General features: G+C 45.6%; 1 protein-coding gene across 7 annotated transcripts in view; it reads right to left on the reverse strand.

Annotated features, from left to right (window-relative positions):
* LOC106605415 (growth factor receptor-bound protein 10) overlaps window positions 1-16,211 on the reverse strand; it is an 82,968-nt gene that overhangs the window by 14,921 nt on the left and 51,836 nt on the right. The window contains exon 1 of one of the 7 annotated variants that reach the window (XM_014201048.3): window positions 324-611. The exons of the other annotated variants lie outside the window; for them this stretch is intronic. Within the exon in view, the coding sequence (XP_014056523.1) occupies window positions 324-368 (45 nt within the window). The 5' untranslated portion in view covers window positions 369-611. Of the gene's footprint in view, window positions 1-323; window positions 612-16,211 lie in introns of those variants that run through there. 7 annotated transcript variants of the gene reach the window in all.

Consider the following 16,211-nt stretch of genomic DNA (forward strand, 5'->3'; position numbering starts at 1 on the left):
ACGCACACTTTGAACATGATGCCTTATAAAAATACATTCTCATTTCCTTCTCCAGCTATAGCTTCAACAAATTCAAAGCCGTACAACAGAACATCCTATCTTCTTTTGACAGGAAAGAAAATAACGATTCCTCCTTTCAAACGGGCTTCGATCCATTCTGAGCCTCTCACATATTCCCTCCTCGCTCATCATATCTTCAACAACAAAAAAAGACAAATTAGCTTCGACCTTTAAAGCATGTACTTTGACCCTCGTCTCAGCTAACCTTTGTCAGACTTCGGAGAAAAAGGGAAAAGCGGTTAAATATGTCTCTAAGAGCTTACCTCTACGGCCTGTAATAGGCAGCAGTCGGGAGAGCACGATGGCATTTTTTGGAGTGAGCCTGCCTCCGCACAGAACACACACAGACGAACAACCCTCTCCTCAACTTGGTCGAAATAAATACTAGTACAGCACAGTTCCTTCCTCTCTGTCAGCGACTGCCTGTTATGGTACCTGTCACATAATCTCCTCTCCTCTCCTCTGCCTAGTGCAGGACAAGCAGATGGCACTATTTCCAGTCCGGCTAGCTGACAACTTCCCTCTGCTTCTCTCACAAAGGGTTACAGCCATGGGCTTTTAGGTAGTGAATCAAACCACACTTCCTTAACCAATCATAGGGCTCGCTCAGGCTGATGTAATCATTCCCACACAGACACACACTCACAGACAAACACACCCTCTCTCTCTCTCTCTCTCTCTCTCACGCACACACAGACTCACATACACAGACGCACAGTCATGCACAGACACAGTCAACTTTATCAGGCTGCAGCTCTGAATAGCTTTCGGATTCTTTTTGAGTAAAAGTGAAAATGATCATTTAAGAGGGGTGTGGGGCAGAGCGAAAGAAGCCGTCGTTTTAACCTCGCAACATGTTCTGAAGTTTCAAGTGAGGGCTTGTTTCTTTTCTTTTTTCTCTCCGTGGCTCAGCTTTGAACTTTGCAGTCAGAAATCTCTCTCACGACAGCGCAAGGCTCATTACGGGCTAAATGAAACAAACCTGAGTACTTGAACTTCTCGTTGGCCTCCCCTCGAGTCTAGCTTCATGCCAACATTCTTTCTCTCAAAAGAACAAAACCAGGAAACTTAGTGTGTTCACTATTCGGCTCGCCCCCCACCCCCTTTTTTTTTGTTTTACTTCAGATACTTAATACCCCACTGACTGGACTGACAAAGGCTCTGCCCCACCCCGTCTGGGGTAGACATTTAGCCGATGTCCTTTCAACATCCTCTCATCTCAATGGGTCAATATCTATATACAAAACACTACGCTGAAGGGAGAAGGAGGATAATGGGAGGTCTTAAATAACAGTTCCCTTCCTTCCAGTGTAGGAAGCAGGAAGCAGCCATAGTGGTCAGGGAGGATGATTTAGGGTTTCACTACTATTGCCACTTTCAAAACAACTGGGAACTCGAAACTGGGAAATGTCTGACTTCTGACTTCAGTGCGTTCAAGACAACTGGGAAGTCCAAGTCAGCAACTCAGGCCTCTTTCTAGAGCTCCGACATTCCGACCTAAAGATCACTGACGTCACGATTCTACCTTGATTTTATTTCAGAGTTTCCAGTTGTCTTGAAAGCACCATAAAGCCTTAAAGACAGCGGGGCTGTGTTAGGGGAGGGGAGTATGACCAGACAGAGGAGGGGGTGGGAGGAAGGGAGATAGAGACAGAGAGAAGGGGACAGAGAGACAGAGAGCAAGAGAAAGAGTCCTATGCCAATAAAGCCCCTTAAATTGCCATTTCATCGAGAGAGAGAGAGAGAGAGAGAGAGAGAGAGAGAGAGAGAGGAAAAGAAAGAGACGTAAGTAGAGGAAGAGATAGTGAAAGAGAGAGGGAGCAGATACACAGAGACAGACAATAGTGAGAGAGGTGAGAGACTGAGGTGAGTGAGAGAGACAGTGAGGTGAGAGAGAACAAGAAAGAGAGAGAAAGAGAGGGAAAAGAAGAGACAAAAGAATGTTCTGTGATAGTAGTAAGTAGGGCTATGTGTAGTGTACATGCCACTATACTAGACTTCCTGTTGTCACTGCAGCCACACCCCTCTCCTCATTGACTTATCACTACCTCACTACTGGCCTGCCTGGTGAGTCAGTGGGGAAAACCCCATGTCACATACCTACCATGCCGTACTACAACAGGACACACGACTACTGCCAGCAGCTAACACTCCTTATGTGGAATGAGATAGCATAACCAGTACTACACCACTATGCCTATTACATCACTAGTACATCGTATTATTATCCTAGAATACATACTGTACTGGATATTATGAGGAGAGGAGTCATGTGCTTTGACGTGTGTGTAGAGGAGTTAACAATTACAAACTTCATGGGGTAGAGAATTGGAGCACCTGGTCCTAACTTAACTGAACAAGAACATTACCTCTCAACCTCTAAGTGGAAAATGTTTCAATCCAACATTGCATCCCAATGTGATGAAAGGAACAGAAAGACATTCAAGTGAGTGATGAGGACTGAGGAGACATGGCACGCTTCCTTGACCTACTCCACTTCTTTTTTCTAAAAGAGAAAAGATGTCCTCGTGATAAAGAGAGAGAGGGAAAGAAAGAGCAAGAGGGATGGAGGGAGGGGAGAAAGAGAGAGGGAAAATGAAAGGAAGGAAGGGGAAGAGAGGGGAGGGAGAAAGAGAGAGGCAGAGAAGGAAAGAGAAAGACAGAGAGAGAGTGAGAGAGAGAGGGGGGGGGCATGCTGGGTTGTCTTCCTGTTCTTTCTGAACACTATTCTCATTCAGTGGTGGGCCTCCAGGATGACTCAGGACTTCTGATGTAATTACCCAGGGACAAGCTGCTGAGAGCCCCAAGCTACACACACACACAGGCAATGTCCCTTTTCAGCCACTCTCATTCTCTCACAAACACACACACAAACACACGCGGGCAATGTCATTCTTCAGCCACTCTCGCTCATACACATTACAAGTGCATTAAAAGCACAACATTTACATGAGGGATGTGTTAAAAACTCTAGATTACTGGTTATTACTGGTTACTAGCCTCTTAGGGATGATTAACCTCAGTCTAATAGGGAGAAATCTATAAGGTTGTGGTGACACATCAGGTCCTCTCTGCTTATATCACACACAGGAAAGGAATGGTGAAGTAATATAGAGGGTCACCACTGAATAGGTTTTACCATGCTAAGTACTGTAAATGGTGCCATTTGGGATGCAGCCAATGAAGATGGCACTGACATCTCATTTGGGTCTTCAATAAACAGGCTACAGTGGGGTAGTAGTGATAATGCCATAGAATTAGAATGCGTAGAACACAGTGCACCCATGAGTGTACCAGTGAAATTGCCAAAGTCAGAGGTTCCAAGTCTATTCTGTTCATTCTCTTTCTATGGGTAATTCCTCTGATGGAAACATCTGACCTGATCTCTTTGAGAGGCATTTTATATAGCCTACTGTACCAGGCCATATAACAACATTTTATTGGCTATGACATAAGAAGCAAAGAGTGAGTGGTGGAACCAATTAAATAGGGCTGTGACGATACCAGTATCTCAATATTTCCATGTCAAAAATGAAAACACGAAGCAGACCAAACTCTTTGGTTCTTTAAAATCCTGCTGTATGTAATAAATACATGTGACTCTGGATGACAACATAAGGATGTTTGTTTTCAACATTAGGGCTGTTTTCCTAAATAAGTTTGTATTTTGTTTCCTTGCCACGATACTGACGAGTATCGTGATACTGGTATCTTCCCGGACCTACAATTGAATACCTTTAGGCGTAAATCTTCTTCATAAGAAAAACCTGAGTTCAATTAAATCTCTAAGGAGGCAATTCTAAATCTAGTGCTTCTCTGTAGGCTAACTCCATTATCTCCCTAAGTTATTAAAAACCAAAACCAAAGAAGTGGCTCTACTCTCTAATCCCCCAAAAGAACAGTCATTGATTAAACAGTGTTGGCTAGCGGTCGACAGAGCGGTGGTCTCGCCCCCTCTCTGCAACCCACCAACAAACCAGTCCCGTTTACAAGTACCTCTTTAATGAAGCCAAATGTACTGTGTGCTCTGTGTGGTCTCTGAACTGCAGTGGCCATTGACATCCACTAATGAGAATGTGAGACAAAACCTGGAATAAAGACAATAAAGACAAAGCTTGTCATGTCCTGAGCTTCACTCGCTGCCTGCAGCCTGCTGGCCCGGGGAGAAGTGCTGGGCTGAGTCGGCCTCTAAAGGGAACGCTACGTAAATACTGCTGACTCATGAGGTGGACATGAACCGCTTCTTGTTGTCAAATTTTTGTCTCAAATTAAGCAACCCCAAAGAGGGGATTTATCCAGGCTCACTATTGCAGAAAAATGACCAGAACATTGGCCAAGGACTAAAATGGGGGCTTTCGGATGCACAATACCAAGTCATGTACAATGCCCTCTCCCTCCAACGCAGTTAGTTAGTGAGCTAGGTACAGAACAATAAAACAACAGAATATATAATAATATGGATGATTCGGAAAGTTTTGAAGTACTATCGTGCACGTTTACCAGTGTATTTAGCAGATGCTGGGGCCAGTTAAAACAGTACTTTGATGCTTTCAGAAGTGGAGAGATGTGGATGAACTAACCCCATACTGTGGTTAACATCTAGGCCACAGTGACTACTCATCCCCATCGAACTCCCACATGCAAACCACCCAGCTCGTGGCTGAAACTCAACCATATCCCATTGATATAACGAATGTTAGCCATGGGAGTACAGAGTACAGTACAGGGCAGCCCAGTCAAAAGGGCAGCCCAGTCAGTCTATTGGCTCAAAGGGCATGATGAAAAAAACTACTCTCTTTGGAAAACAATGATTAGGTTATAATATATGACTAACTCTGCATATATTTGTAAAAAAGTCTGGTGGTTCCAGATATCAGCATATGTTCCAAAAATTCAGAATAGCTTGACTCATTAACTAAAACTCAACAAGCTACCATTATGGAACACACCCCCAAAACCAAACAATCCCTCAGTTCCTTAGTCCCTTCAAACCAGAACAAACCACAAGCAAAAAGACACACGGACGGTGTCTATACATAGATCAAATAGAGGCTGATCCATCGGCTCTGGGAAGAATCCCCCCTGAGCGGAGCCTGAAGCTCCCATACCTCCTCCCTGCCACACACATCATATCTGCTCCAGCCTCCAACCCCAACAATCCCCTTTGAATGGCCGAGTTCTTTCCCTGCGGCTCCCTACTGAGATCAATCCAGAGAGGAGACAAATATTTCTCCAATAGGAGCAGACTGGTTAATTGCGCAGCAGGGACCTGGGTAGCACCCTTTCAGGCCACCGCACCGCAGATCATTGTCCCCTTACGGGACTCAGGGACTGCCATTGGCACTCACAAAAGGATGACATCATTCAATTTTGACTACACAATAAAACCAGCCGCCCGCAAGCTGCACTCACTGTACTTCTACTTGCACTGGTCACCCAAGCTGTAAGGCCAGGCCAAGGCCAGCTAGCTGCTGGTGGCGCGCACACACACCCACACACACACTGGGAACCAGCTCACTCAAACTATATAATGCTCTACTCTGATATAGGCCTACCTACTACAATACAAGAAGTCAGCAGCAGAATCAGTTTATTAAAGGTGAATGCTGAGAAACGGTGAGAGAGATTTAATTTCAGAGATTTAACATAGCTGTACATTGTGTTCCAGTGTAATTAGGTGTTTCTGGAGAGAAGCCGAGATCAGGTCCCATTCCAATGGCGCTACTCTGCTCTGGACTTAGTCATTACTGCTATTTGAATTAAGCCAGTTGTCTGTCTGCATTTCCTCCAATGGTTGCCTTTTCAAAATTGAACAAGTTAGAGATGAATTGAATGTATATGCTGAGAGTGTGGGAGTATTGTTGCATCTCTTTTTTCCTGTTTACAGAAAGCACTTTCCTTGTGTCTCCATCTCTCACTCTCTCCCCCTTTCTTTTCCCCTCTTTTCCCTCCTCTCTCTGTGAACACTAGTTCCACTTGAGAGAAATCTGAGCTGTCCTACTTTCCTGTATGAGAGAGAGAGTTGAGAGAGGCAGAGAGAGATAGAGTTGAGAGAGAGAGGGAGGAAGAGAGACGCAGGGCAGAGAGAAAAGCAGAAAGTTGAGAGTGAGAGTTGAGAGTGAGAGAAGCTACCCTCTTCTCAGTTTAGAGAGCTTGAGAGTTGTGAGGGAGAGAGGCCTGCTCTGCCCTGCAGTGGAGGGTTCCATGCAGTCTCCATGACCTACATGAGTCCAGCTGAAGCTTGGCGGGCCCGAGGAGACACTCTACTCGGGCCAGATGAACTAACAGCTTGCAGCAACACATTCCACCCTGTCAAGACTCCATCCTGGACACAGAGCAGGGCAGTTCACATTCCCTCCAGTAAAGTCATGCAATGATGAATCAACTGGTCTTTTCTCACACGTTCAATATGGGCTAAACACACACTTCTATATATAGACGGCTATTGAATCATTTTCTCAGACTAAAACTGTGGCCCATGCAGGAACTTTGGGAACATATCCATGCTTGACACTGGTGAAAAACTATCCATTTGTGTTTATTACAGACGATCACATTAAAATACTGAAAATCATGGATTAATTTCCCCAAAGACAGAGTGAAAATCATCAGTCCACATAATGAGTATAATGAACAGAAATAGGTCATACTAACCATAACAGCAAATCTCTAAAACAGGGACACGATCAGGGACTCACATATGATAGAGCAGGGTTCCCAACTGGCGACTAGGCCTGCAGGCCCAATTCAAATCAAATCAAATGTTATTTGTCACATGCTTCCTAAACAACAGGTGTGGACTACTGAAATGCTTACTTACGGGCCCTTCCCAACAATGCAGAGAGAAAGAAAATAGTTAAACATGTAATAATAAAAGTAATAACAGATACATAATGAGTAATAATAACTTGGCTGTACAAGGACTACCAGTACCAGTTGATGTGCAGGGGTACGAGGTAGATATATACATAATGAGTAATAATAACCTGGCTGTACAAGGACTACCAGTACCAGTTGATGTGCAGGGGTACGAGGTAAGAGGTAGATATATACATAATGAGTAATAATAACCTGGCTGTACAAGGACTACCAGTACCAGTTGATGTGCAGGGGTACGAGGTAAGAGGTAGATATATACATAATGAGTAATAATAACCTGGCTGTACAAGGACTACCAGTACCAGTTGATGTGCAGGGGTACGAGGTAAGAGGTAGATATATACATAATGAGTAATAATAACCTGGCTGTACAAGGACTACCAGTACCAGTTGATGTGCAGGGGTACGAGGTAAGAGGTAGATATATACATAATGAGTAATAATAACCTGGCTGTACAAGGACTACCAGTACCAGTTGATGTGCAGGGGTACGAGGTAAGAGGTAGATATATACATAATGAGTAATAATAACTTGGCTGTACAAGGACTACTAGTACCAGTTGATGTGCAGGGGTACGAGGTAAGAGGTAGATATATACATAATGAGTAATAATAACCTGGCTGTACAAGGACTACCAGTACCAGTTGATGTGCAGGGGTACGAGGTAATTGAGGTAGATATATACATAATGAGTAATAATAACCTGGCTGTACAAGGACTACCAGTACCAGTTAATGTGCAGGGGTACGAGGTAAGAGGTAGATATATACATAATGAGTAATAATAACTTGGCTGTACAAGGACTACCAGTACCAGTTGATGTGCAGGGGTACGAGGTAATTGAGGTAGATATGCACATATAATCAGGAATAAAGTGACAGATAGTGAACAGTAGCAGCAGCGTATGTGAATCAAAACATTTTGTGAAAAAAGGGTCAATGCAGATAGTTAAATCGTTAACCAAATAGCTACCCGGACTAACTATTTAGCAGTATTATGGCTTGGAGGTAGTAGCTGTTCCGGGTTCTTTTGGTTCCAGACTTGGTGCAGAAGGTACCGCTTGCTGTACGGTAGCAGAGAGAACAGTCTACGACTTGGGTGGCTGGAGTCTGACAATTTTTAGGGCCTTCCTCTGATACTGCCTGGTATAGAGGTCCTGGATGGCAGGGAGCTCGGCACCAGTGATGTACTGGGCCGTATGCACTACCCTCTATAGCGCCTTGCGGTCAGATACCAAGCAGTTGCCAAACCAAGCGGTGATGCAGCTAGTCAAGATGCTCTCAATGGTGCAGTTGCAGAACTTTTTGAGGATCTGAGAGCCCATGCCAAATCTTTTCAGCCTCCTGAGGGGGAAGAGGAGTTGTCGTGCCCTCTTCACAACTGTGTTGGTGTGTTTGGATCATGATAGATCCTTAGTGATGTGGACACTGAGGAACTTGAAGCTCTCGACCTGCTCCACTACAGCCAAGTTGATGTGAACGGGGGCGTGCTCGGCTCTCCACGGTCAGCTCCTTTGTCTTGCTGACGTTGAGGGAGAGGTTGTTGCATTCCTATAGGCTGTCTCATCGTTGTCAGTGATCAGGCCTACCACCATCGTGTCTGCAAACTTAATGATAATGTTGCGAGTCGTGCGCGGACACGCAATCGTGGGTGAACAGGGAGTACAGGAGGGGACTAAGCACACACCCCTGAAGGGCCACATGTTCAGGGTCAGTGTTGCAGATGTGTTGCCTACCCTCACCACCTGCAGGCGACCCGTCAAGAAGTCCAGGATCGAGTTGCAGAGGGAGGTGATCAGTCCCAGGGTCCTTACCTTAGTGATTAGAAAAAAATCGACCCACAGCTGAATCTAGTTGATGATCCCTGTAGTAATGAACAGGCCTGTACTAAGTGAGGGAATTGTTCTGGCTTGTAACTTTACCTGTGAAGAGAACTCACCGTGTCTATCTCAGTTAAGCTAACATGACACAGCTAACCAGGCTATCGTCTAGCAGTCTCAAAATAAGAGACATAAAACACAGAGGGACAGGTTTGTTACTTAGTTTGACCTGTGACCTGGCAGGCTCAGTGTACAGAGTGAGGGACCTTAACGTCCTTCTCCCAATGGAGGACCACAGCCAGCCAGTTTGTCCAGCTAAGCCTACATCATAGCAGTTAGCGTTTAGCATAGCCTATACTAGCATGGTCTAGCATAGCCTAACCCCCTCCAATTCATATCTGGACCTCAAAGCATATCATTGTTCCCCTCTAATCGGGGTTCGATTTAAACCTGGGACACCATGTTGGTGCAATTAATTATCAGGTACGTAGAACAGAAAACCAGCCGTAGTCTAACCTGACGACTCACACTAAATTCTTCCGCTGCTCTGTCGTTCACTACCTAGTTTAGTAGTAATTTCATTGAAATTGTTTGTGGTGACGAGGGGCGTTGCAAAAAGAGTAAGTCATCATAAATTGGAACATCTCTAACCAATCAGAGTGTCAAAGCCAATTACGAATTTTCCAACCGTGTTCTGGCTCAGGCCCAACCGACAGGTTTCTGGACCAATCAGAGAAGGCCGCGGAGGTACTCAGGGCCGCATTGCGGAGAAGAAATATACATCCGTTGGCGTGGCATAGCGTTTGGCAGAAGCAGTAGTCCGGACCTCGGGTAAGATTTAAATACCCTTTGCCTAGCCTAATATAGCGTAGCATAGCGTCTCTCAGTTCCCCAGAACAACACACAAAGCAGGGCAAGGCAGGGCTGTCGATAAAACAGTCACAGATATTTGTCACTGAGTGACTGGTGCACTGGCCAAGTAATCCAAGCAGCAGGTCGAGGTTTGTCTTGCTGGGTAAGTGGAGGGTTAAATATGGCCTGACACATGAGATGTTCCAGAATAAACCACAAGCTTCCTGGCACGCCTCCAACAAGCATTTGTTAACAACACAGTTGCAATTTGTATCTCAAGAGTGCTGCCAGTCAGCGTGCAACACATAGATATACACAGACACGATGTCAATGCGGACGCGCACGTACACACACGTACGCAGGCACCAATTTAAGACCTGCAAGTGAACAGCATGCTTACTTCACCCACGTATGAGATTAGATACTGGGCTACAGTACAGCAGCCTCTCCTCTCCAGTACCTCTGCCTGCAACGTGCCTCAATGAATTACATTGAACCCAAACAATTCTCTTTGGGGGGGGTTGAGAAAGATGTAGTCAGAGCCGAGCCAGCTGAAAGCCCTACAAGCAGTTGCAGGAGGAATGTTCTCTCCCAGCAGCAGCATAGAATGCCTAGTGCTGACTGGTCCCATGTAATCCTTCCATGTTCCATTTGGGAACATTCTTTGGGAAGGAGAAACAATAACCATGCATTGCTTCAATACACGGGGCTCTGAACAATTATGGGCCGTGATTACATGATACTTTGCCTAAGTTCCAACTGGGACTCTATTCCGTACACAGTGCACAACTTTTTTCCCCCTATGGGCCGTGATCAATAGTATTGCACTATAAAGGAAATAGGGTGCCATTTGGCATGTACACTAAGTCAGCCCGCTGTGGGATCTAGGATGTGCTGCTTCACTGTTGGTGTGGTTTAAGAGCCTGTTAAAACAGACTCCCTCTAGTCTAGAAGCGAGGCAGCACATTTCTGCCACTGGTCACTTTGATCTCCAACTCAGCGCTGCAGAACACATTAACCTGAAATTCTGTTCCAACGCAATTAACCTAAACACTCAGACAAGCCAACATCAGCAAAATACCAACATTTTATTTACAGTGGAAAAAGGTGAACTCTGACCCAAACTCGGGCATTCCTGAATCCCCAGCAGCCAAGTATGATGCTCAGCTGTGGAGGTGATAGAATGCTGCACATCCCTACTAACATGTAGTGAGTTTACTGTGACATTGATGAGTGGCCTCAAATGCTCTGCCATGGAATTTACAACATTTACAATTTTGCACATTATATTCATTCAATGTTCTAAATAGCCAATTATTACATTCCATACACAGCCTTTACTGTTCATGTGAATCCAAACAATGTGGACGACATCTAGTGGAGACTCCTTTCGCAATGTCAAGTTCTCCCTCTACGCCACCAATGTCAAGTTCGCCCTCTATGCCACCAATGTCAAGTTCTCCCTCTACGCCACCAATGTCAAGTTCTCCCTCTACGCCACCAATGTCAAGTTCTCCCTCTACGCCACCAATGTCAAGTTCTCCCACTATGTCACCAATGTCAAGTTCTCCCTCTACGCCACCAATGTCAAGTTCTCCCACTATGTCACCAATGTCAAGTTCTCCCACTATGTCACCAATGTCAAGTTCTCCCTCTACGCCACCAATGTCAAGTTCTCCCTCTACGCCACCAATGTCAAGTTCTCCCTCTACGCCACCAATGTCAAGTTCTCCCTCTACGCCACCAATGTCAAGTTCTCCCTCTACGCCACCAATGTCAAGTTCTCCCTCTACGCCACCAATGTCAAGTTCTCCCTCTACGCCACCAATGTCAAGTTCTCCCACTACGCCACCAATGTCAAGTTCTCCCTCTACGCCACCAATGTCAAGTTCTCCCTCTACGCCACCAATGTCAAGTTCTCCCACTATGCCACCAATGTCAAGTTCTCCCTCTACGCCACCAATGTCAAGTTCTCCCACTATGTCACCAATGTCAAGTTCTCCCTCTACGCCACCAATGTCAAGTTCTCCCACTATGCCACCAATGTCAAGTTCTCCCTCTACGCCACCAATGTCAAGTTCTCCCACTATGCCACCAATGTCAAGTTCTCCCACTATGCCACCAATGTCAAGTTCTCCCACTACGCCACCAATGTCAAGTTCTCCCACTACGCCACCAATGTCAAGTTCTCCCTCTACGCCACCAATGTCAAGTTCTCCCACTATGTCACCAATGTCAAGTTCTCCCACTATGCCACCAATGTCAAGTTCTCCCACTATGCCACCAATGTCAAGTTCTTCCACTATGCCACCAATGTCAAGTTCTCCCACTATGCCACCAATGTCAAGTTCTCCCACTATGCCACCAATGTTAAGTTCACCCTCTATGCCACCAATGTCAAGTTCTCCCACTATGCCACCAATGTCAAGTTCACCCTCTATGCCACCAATGTCAAGTTCTCCCACTATGCCACCAATGTTAAGTTCACCCTCTATGCCACCAATGTTAAGTTCGCCCTCTATGCCACCAATGTCAAGTTCTCCCACTATGCCACCAATGTCAACTTCTCCCACTATGCCACCAATGTCAACTTCTCCCACTATGCCACCAATGTCAACTTCTCCCACTATGCCACCAATGTCAACTTCTCCCACTATGCCACCAATGTCAACTTCTCCCACTATGCCACCAATGTCAACTTCTCCCACTATGCCACCAATGTTGACTTCACCCTGTATGCCACCAATGTCACTCACTAACTGACTGAGTGGCTACTATTCCAAGCCTCTTACCTCACCATGCGTAAATATGCATCGCCACAGTAATGAGCTCAGAGGCTATTAACCATATTGCTCGTCTCTCTCTCCACACACTCCTACTCCTCTTCTCCTTTCAGTGTGCGTGCCAGCTGCTGAGTTCACAGAAAGATTTAAAAGGATAAAGCGTTGCACACAAGGGAAGAGGCGGAGGGAGGGGATGGGAGCGGGAGGTGAACCTGTGTCACCGGTGTGTCAACTTAACAACAGTCTAATAGAAACAGAAAGGAGGCTAAGCTACGGAGGACTAGGCACCAGGCATGACAGTGCAGTTTATTAACCCAATAATAGGGCTGCAGCACAGTTGTGTCACATGCGGTGTCGCTGGTGTGCTTAGACCTGTCCCTGATGGTGTGTGGTATGGGCTGGAACCCAGAGTCTGACTGCATGGTGATGGAGGCCCTTGGACTCTGTGCTGTGAGAGTCAGTTAGGTGGGTCGCATCCAACTTGCCTCTTAGTACTGATGACTTACTATAGAGCAGACATGACAGACAGAGACGGACAGACAGACAGGACTGGGACGGAGGGTGCTCAAGGTACAGACAGTACATTCAGATCGGCAGCTCCTGTCCAAACAGTGCCAACCCATGGACAACTCACATCAGATCAGCATACGTCCATTAATTACAGAGAACATTGTGTCCAGATCAGTTGAAGACACAACACTAGGGACAGGGTGTCCAGGTCAGTCAGGCTGGCAGCATCAGGACCAGTTAGTATAGTGACTACTGGTTGGTCAAAACCCTCCATCTCCGGGCCTCCCGGGTGGCGCAGGGGTCTAAAGCTGTGCCACCAGAGATTCGGGGTCGAGCCCAGGCTCTGTCGCAGCCGGCTGTGACCGGGAGGTCCATGGGGCGGCACACAATTGGCCCAGCGTCGTCCGGATTAGGGAGGGTTTGGCCGGCAGGGGTATCCTTGTCTCATCGCGCTCTAGTGACTCCTGTGGCGGGCCGGGCGCAGTGCACGCTGACACAGTCGCTAGGTGTACGGTGTTTCCTCCGACACATTGGTGCGGCTGGCTTCCGGGTTGGATGGGTATTGTGTCAAGAAGCAGTGCGGCTTGGTTGGGTTGTGTTTCGGAGGACGCATGGCTCTCGACCTTCGCCTCTCCCGAGTCCGTACGGGAGTTGCAGTGATGAGACAAGACAGTAACTACTACCAATTGGATACCACGAAATTGTGGAGAAATAGGGGGTAAAATAATATTTTTTTTTAAATATATATATATTTTTTAAACTCCATCTCCAGCCCAGTTAACAGATCATGAAAGACCCTATGCCACCAGGGTTGTCAAAAACAGCCAGTGAAGATCCGTCCGTCCATAACGAAACAAGTCTGTTATTTGTTAACACTACCATTTTAAGAGCACGGCTGGGGTGAGACACAGAGAGAGCTAGGTCATTGACTGAGACTTTGGGGGGGAGGCAAATTAAAATCATATGGGCATCGTGTAACAGATTGCGCAGTGATCCCTGACAGGCCAGCCGGCAGCGCAGCGTTCACGTGCCTCCAATGCGCGGGGGCTGGGGAAGAGGAATGGGAGCCTGTCAGAAAGCGCCCAGAGGTTGGAAAATTCTGTAAACAGCTAACTTCTCACCAGCCCTACTCCGCCAGCCAGCCAGGCCTCCAGGGTCGGCATGCAGGCAGGCAGGAAGGCAGAAAGACGGACGAACAGACAGAGACGATTCTAGAGGACAGGCACTGCATGCTGGGAGAGCAAAGCAGAGCCAGCTGTGGAGCAGGGCCCATCTCTACGACCCCCAACCTCACATGTGCACACACACACAGATGCACGAATGCGCATACACATACACACACTCAGACAAACTCACACACACTACGCAAAAGTTTTTAGGCAACATATGTCTTTATCTCAGTACCGTGGGCCAATCACAAGCCGGAAAAACACGCTTTAGAACTGCTTTACAAACGCTGCATGTTCTAACCAAAGGTACATAGTACCAAATAAATATATGGTTATTTTCCATCTCCAGCTCCGTGCATCTACAGACTACAGCTCATGCTGCCAGTTCTTACAGACCAGACCTGGGTTCAAATAGTATTTGTCTTCTGTCAAATACTTTCATTGAGCCTGCCTGAAGTGCCAGATTGGCGGGCTTGCACTTTCCACGGGTTCCATTGAGCCAGGCAAGCTCTATCAAGCAGCTAAAAGTATTGAAAGAAATACAATAATACAATTTGAACCCAGGGTCTGCTAATACAGGCTCTGAACCCCAGAGCCATAAAAGTTGAGTCAGGATTAGCCAGGGACATATTTATTAGAAATATACATCCCTTTTACAATAATCTCGGCTCTGTTATAGTAATGATTAAGAGTGACTCTCTTCCAAGAAAGAGTTCACTGCAGCCTTCCTATCTCTTTCAACTAAGGTGGGGTAGTGGGCGTGGCCAATGGCATGGTCTCCAACCAAACTTTTTAAAGGCCGTCCTCTTGGCCGCAGAGGCAAAATGTTGCAGTTCTAAAGCTAGTTTCCTGCAATTCTACACATTTTGCCATGGCTTATGCCATGCTCTTATGTTATCTGTGTGACTCAAACATAATTTTTTTAAATCAATGGGGGCCCATGCCATGACATTTTTTGAATTTTAGATTCTCCCTGTCTAGTTTTTATTTTGGTGATTTTAGTTCTCAAGATGATCTTATTTAAAAACATATAGCTCCATGATCTTTTCTACATACTTTAAATCTGGTTTTAGTCGTTTAAGTTTACATTTAAAACTAGTTTTACCATCCCAAAAATGTATTTTTAATAAAACAAAAAAACATTTACAGTACCAGTCAAAAGTTTGGACACACCTACTCATTCAAGGGTTTTTCTTTACTTTTACTATTTACTACATTGTAGAATAATAGTGAAGACATCAAAACTATGAAATAACACATATGGAATCATGCAGTAAAGGGGTTATTTGTTATTGTAGTTTGGTCAGGACGTGGCAGGGGGGTGTTTGTTTTATGTGGTTCGGGGTTTGTTGGGATATGTGTTTATGTAGAGGGGTGTTTGTTTAGAGTATTCCGGGGTTTTTGGTTATGTTCTATGTTTTGTATTTCTATGCTCTGTCTATGTTGTGTATTTCTTTGTGTTGGCCTGGTATGGCTCTCAATCAGGAACAGCTGTACATCGTTGTTGCTGATTGGGAGTCATACTTAGGTAGCCCTGTTTTCACCTGTCATTGGTGGGAAGTTGTTTTTGCACTGCTAGGGTTAGCCTGCAAAACTGTTCAGCTGTCATTTGTTTTCTTGTTTTTGTTCCGTGTTCAAGTTTATTAAAATAAACGTTAAAATGAGCACTCAACCCGATGCGCCTTGGTCTTCTCCCTTTGACGGCCGTTACAAGTAACCAAAAAAAATGTTAAATCAAAATATATTTTATATTCTTCAAAGTAGCCACCTTTTGCCTTGATGACAGCTTTGCACACTCTTGGCATTCTCTCAACCAGCTTCATGAGGAATGCTTTTCCAATAGTCTTGAAGGAGTACCCATATATGCTGAGTACTTGTTGGCTGCGTTTCTTTCACTCTGCAGTCAATCTCATCCTAAACCATCTCAATTGTTTGAGGATGGGTGATTGTGGAGACCAGCTCAACTAATGCAGCATTCCATCACTCTCCTTCTTGGTCAAACAGCCCTTACACACCCTGGAGGTGTGTTTTGGGTCATAGTCCAGTTGAAAAACAAATGATACTCCCACTAAGGGCAAACCAGATGGGATGGCGTATCGCTGCAGAATGCTGTGGTAGCCATACTGGTTAAGTGTGCT

Source organism: Salmo salar, chromosome 05, assembly GCF_965601325.2.
Source record: "Salmo salar chromosome 05, fSalSal1, whole genome shotgun sequence".
Taxonomy (NCBI): domain Eukaryota; kingdom Metazoa; phylum Chordata; class Actinopteri; order Salmoniformes; family Salmonidae; genus Salmo; species Salmo salar.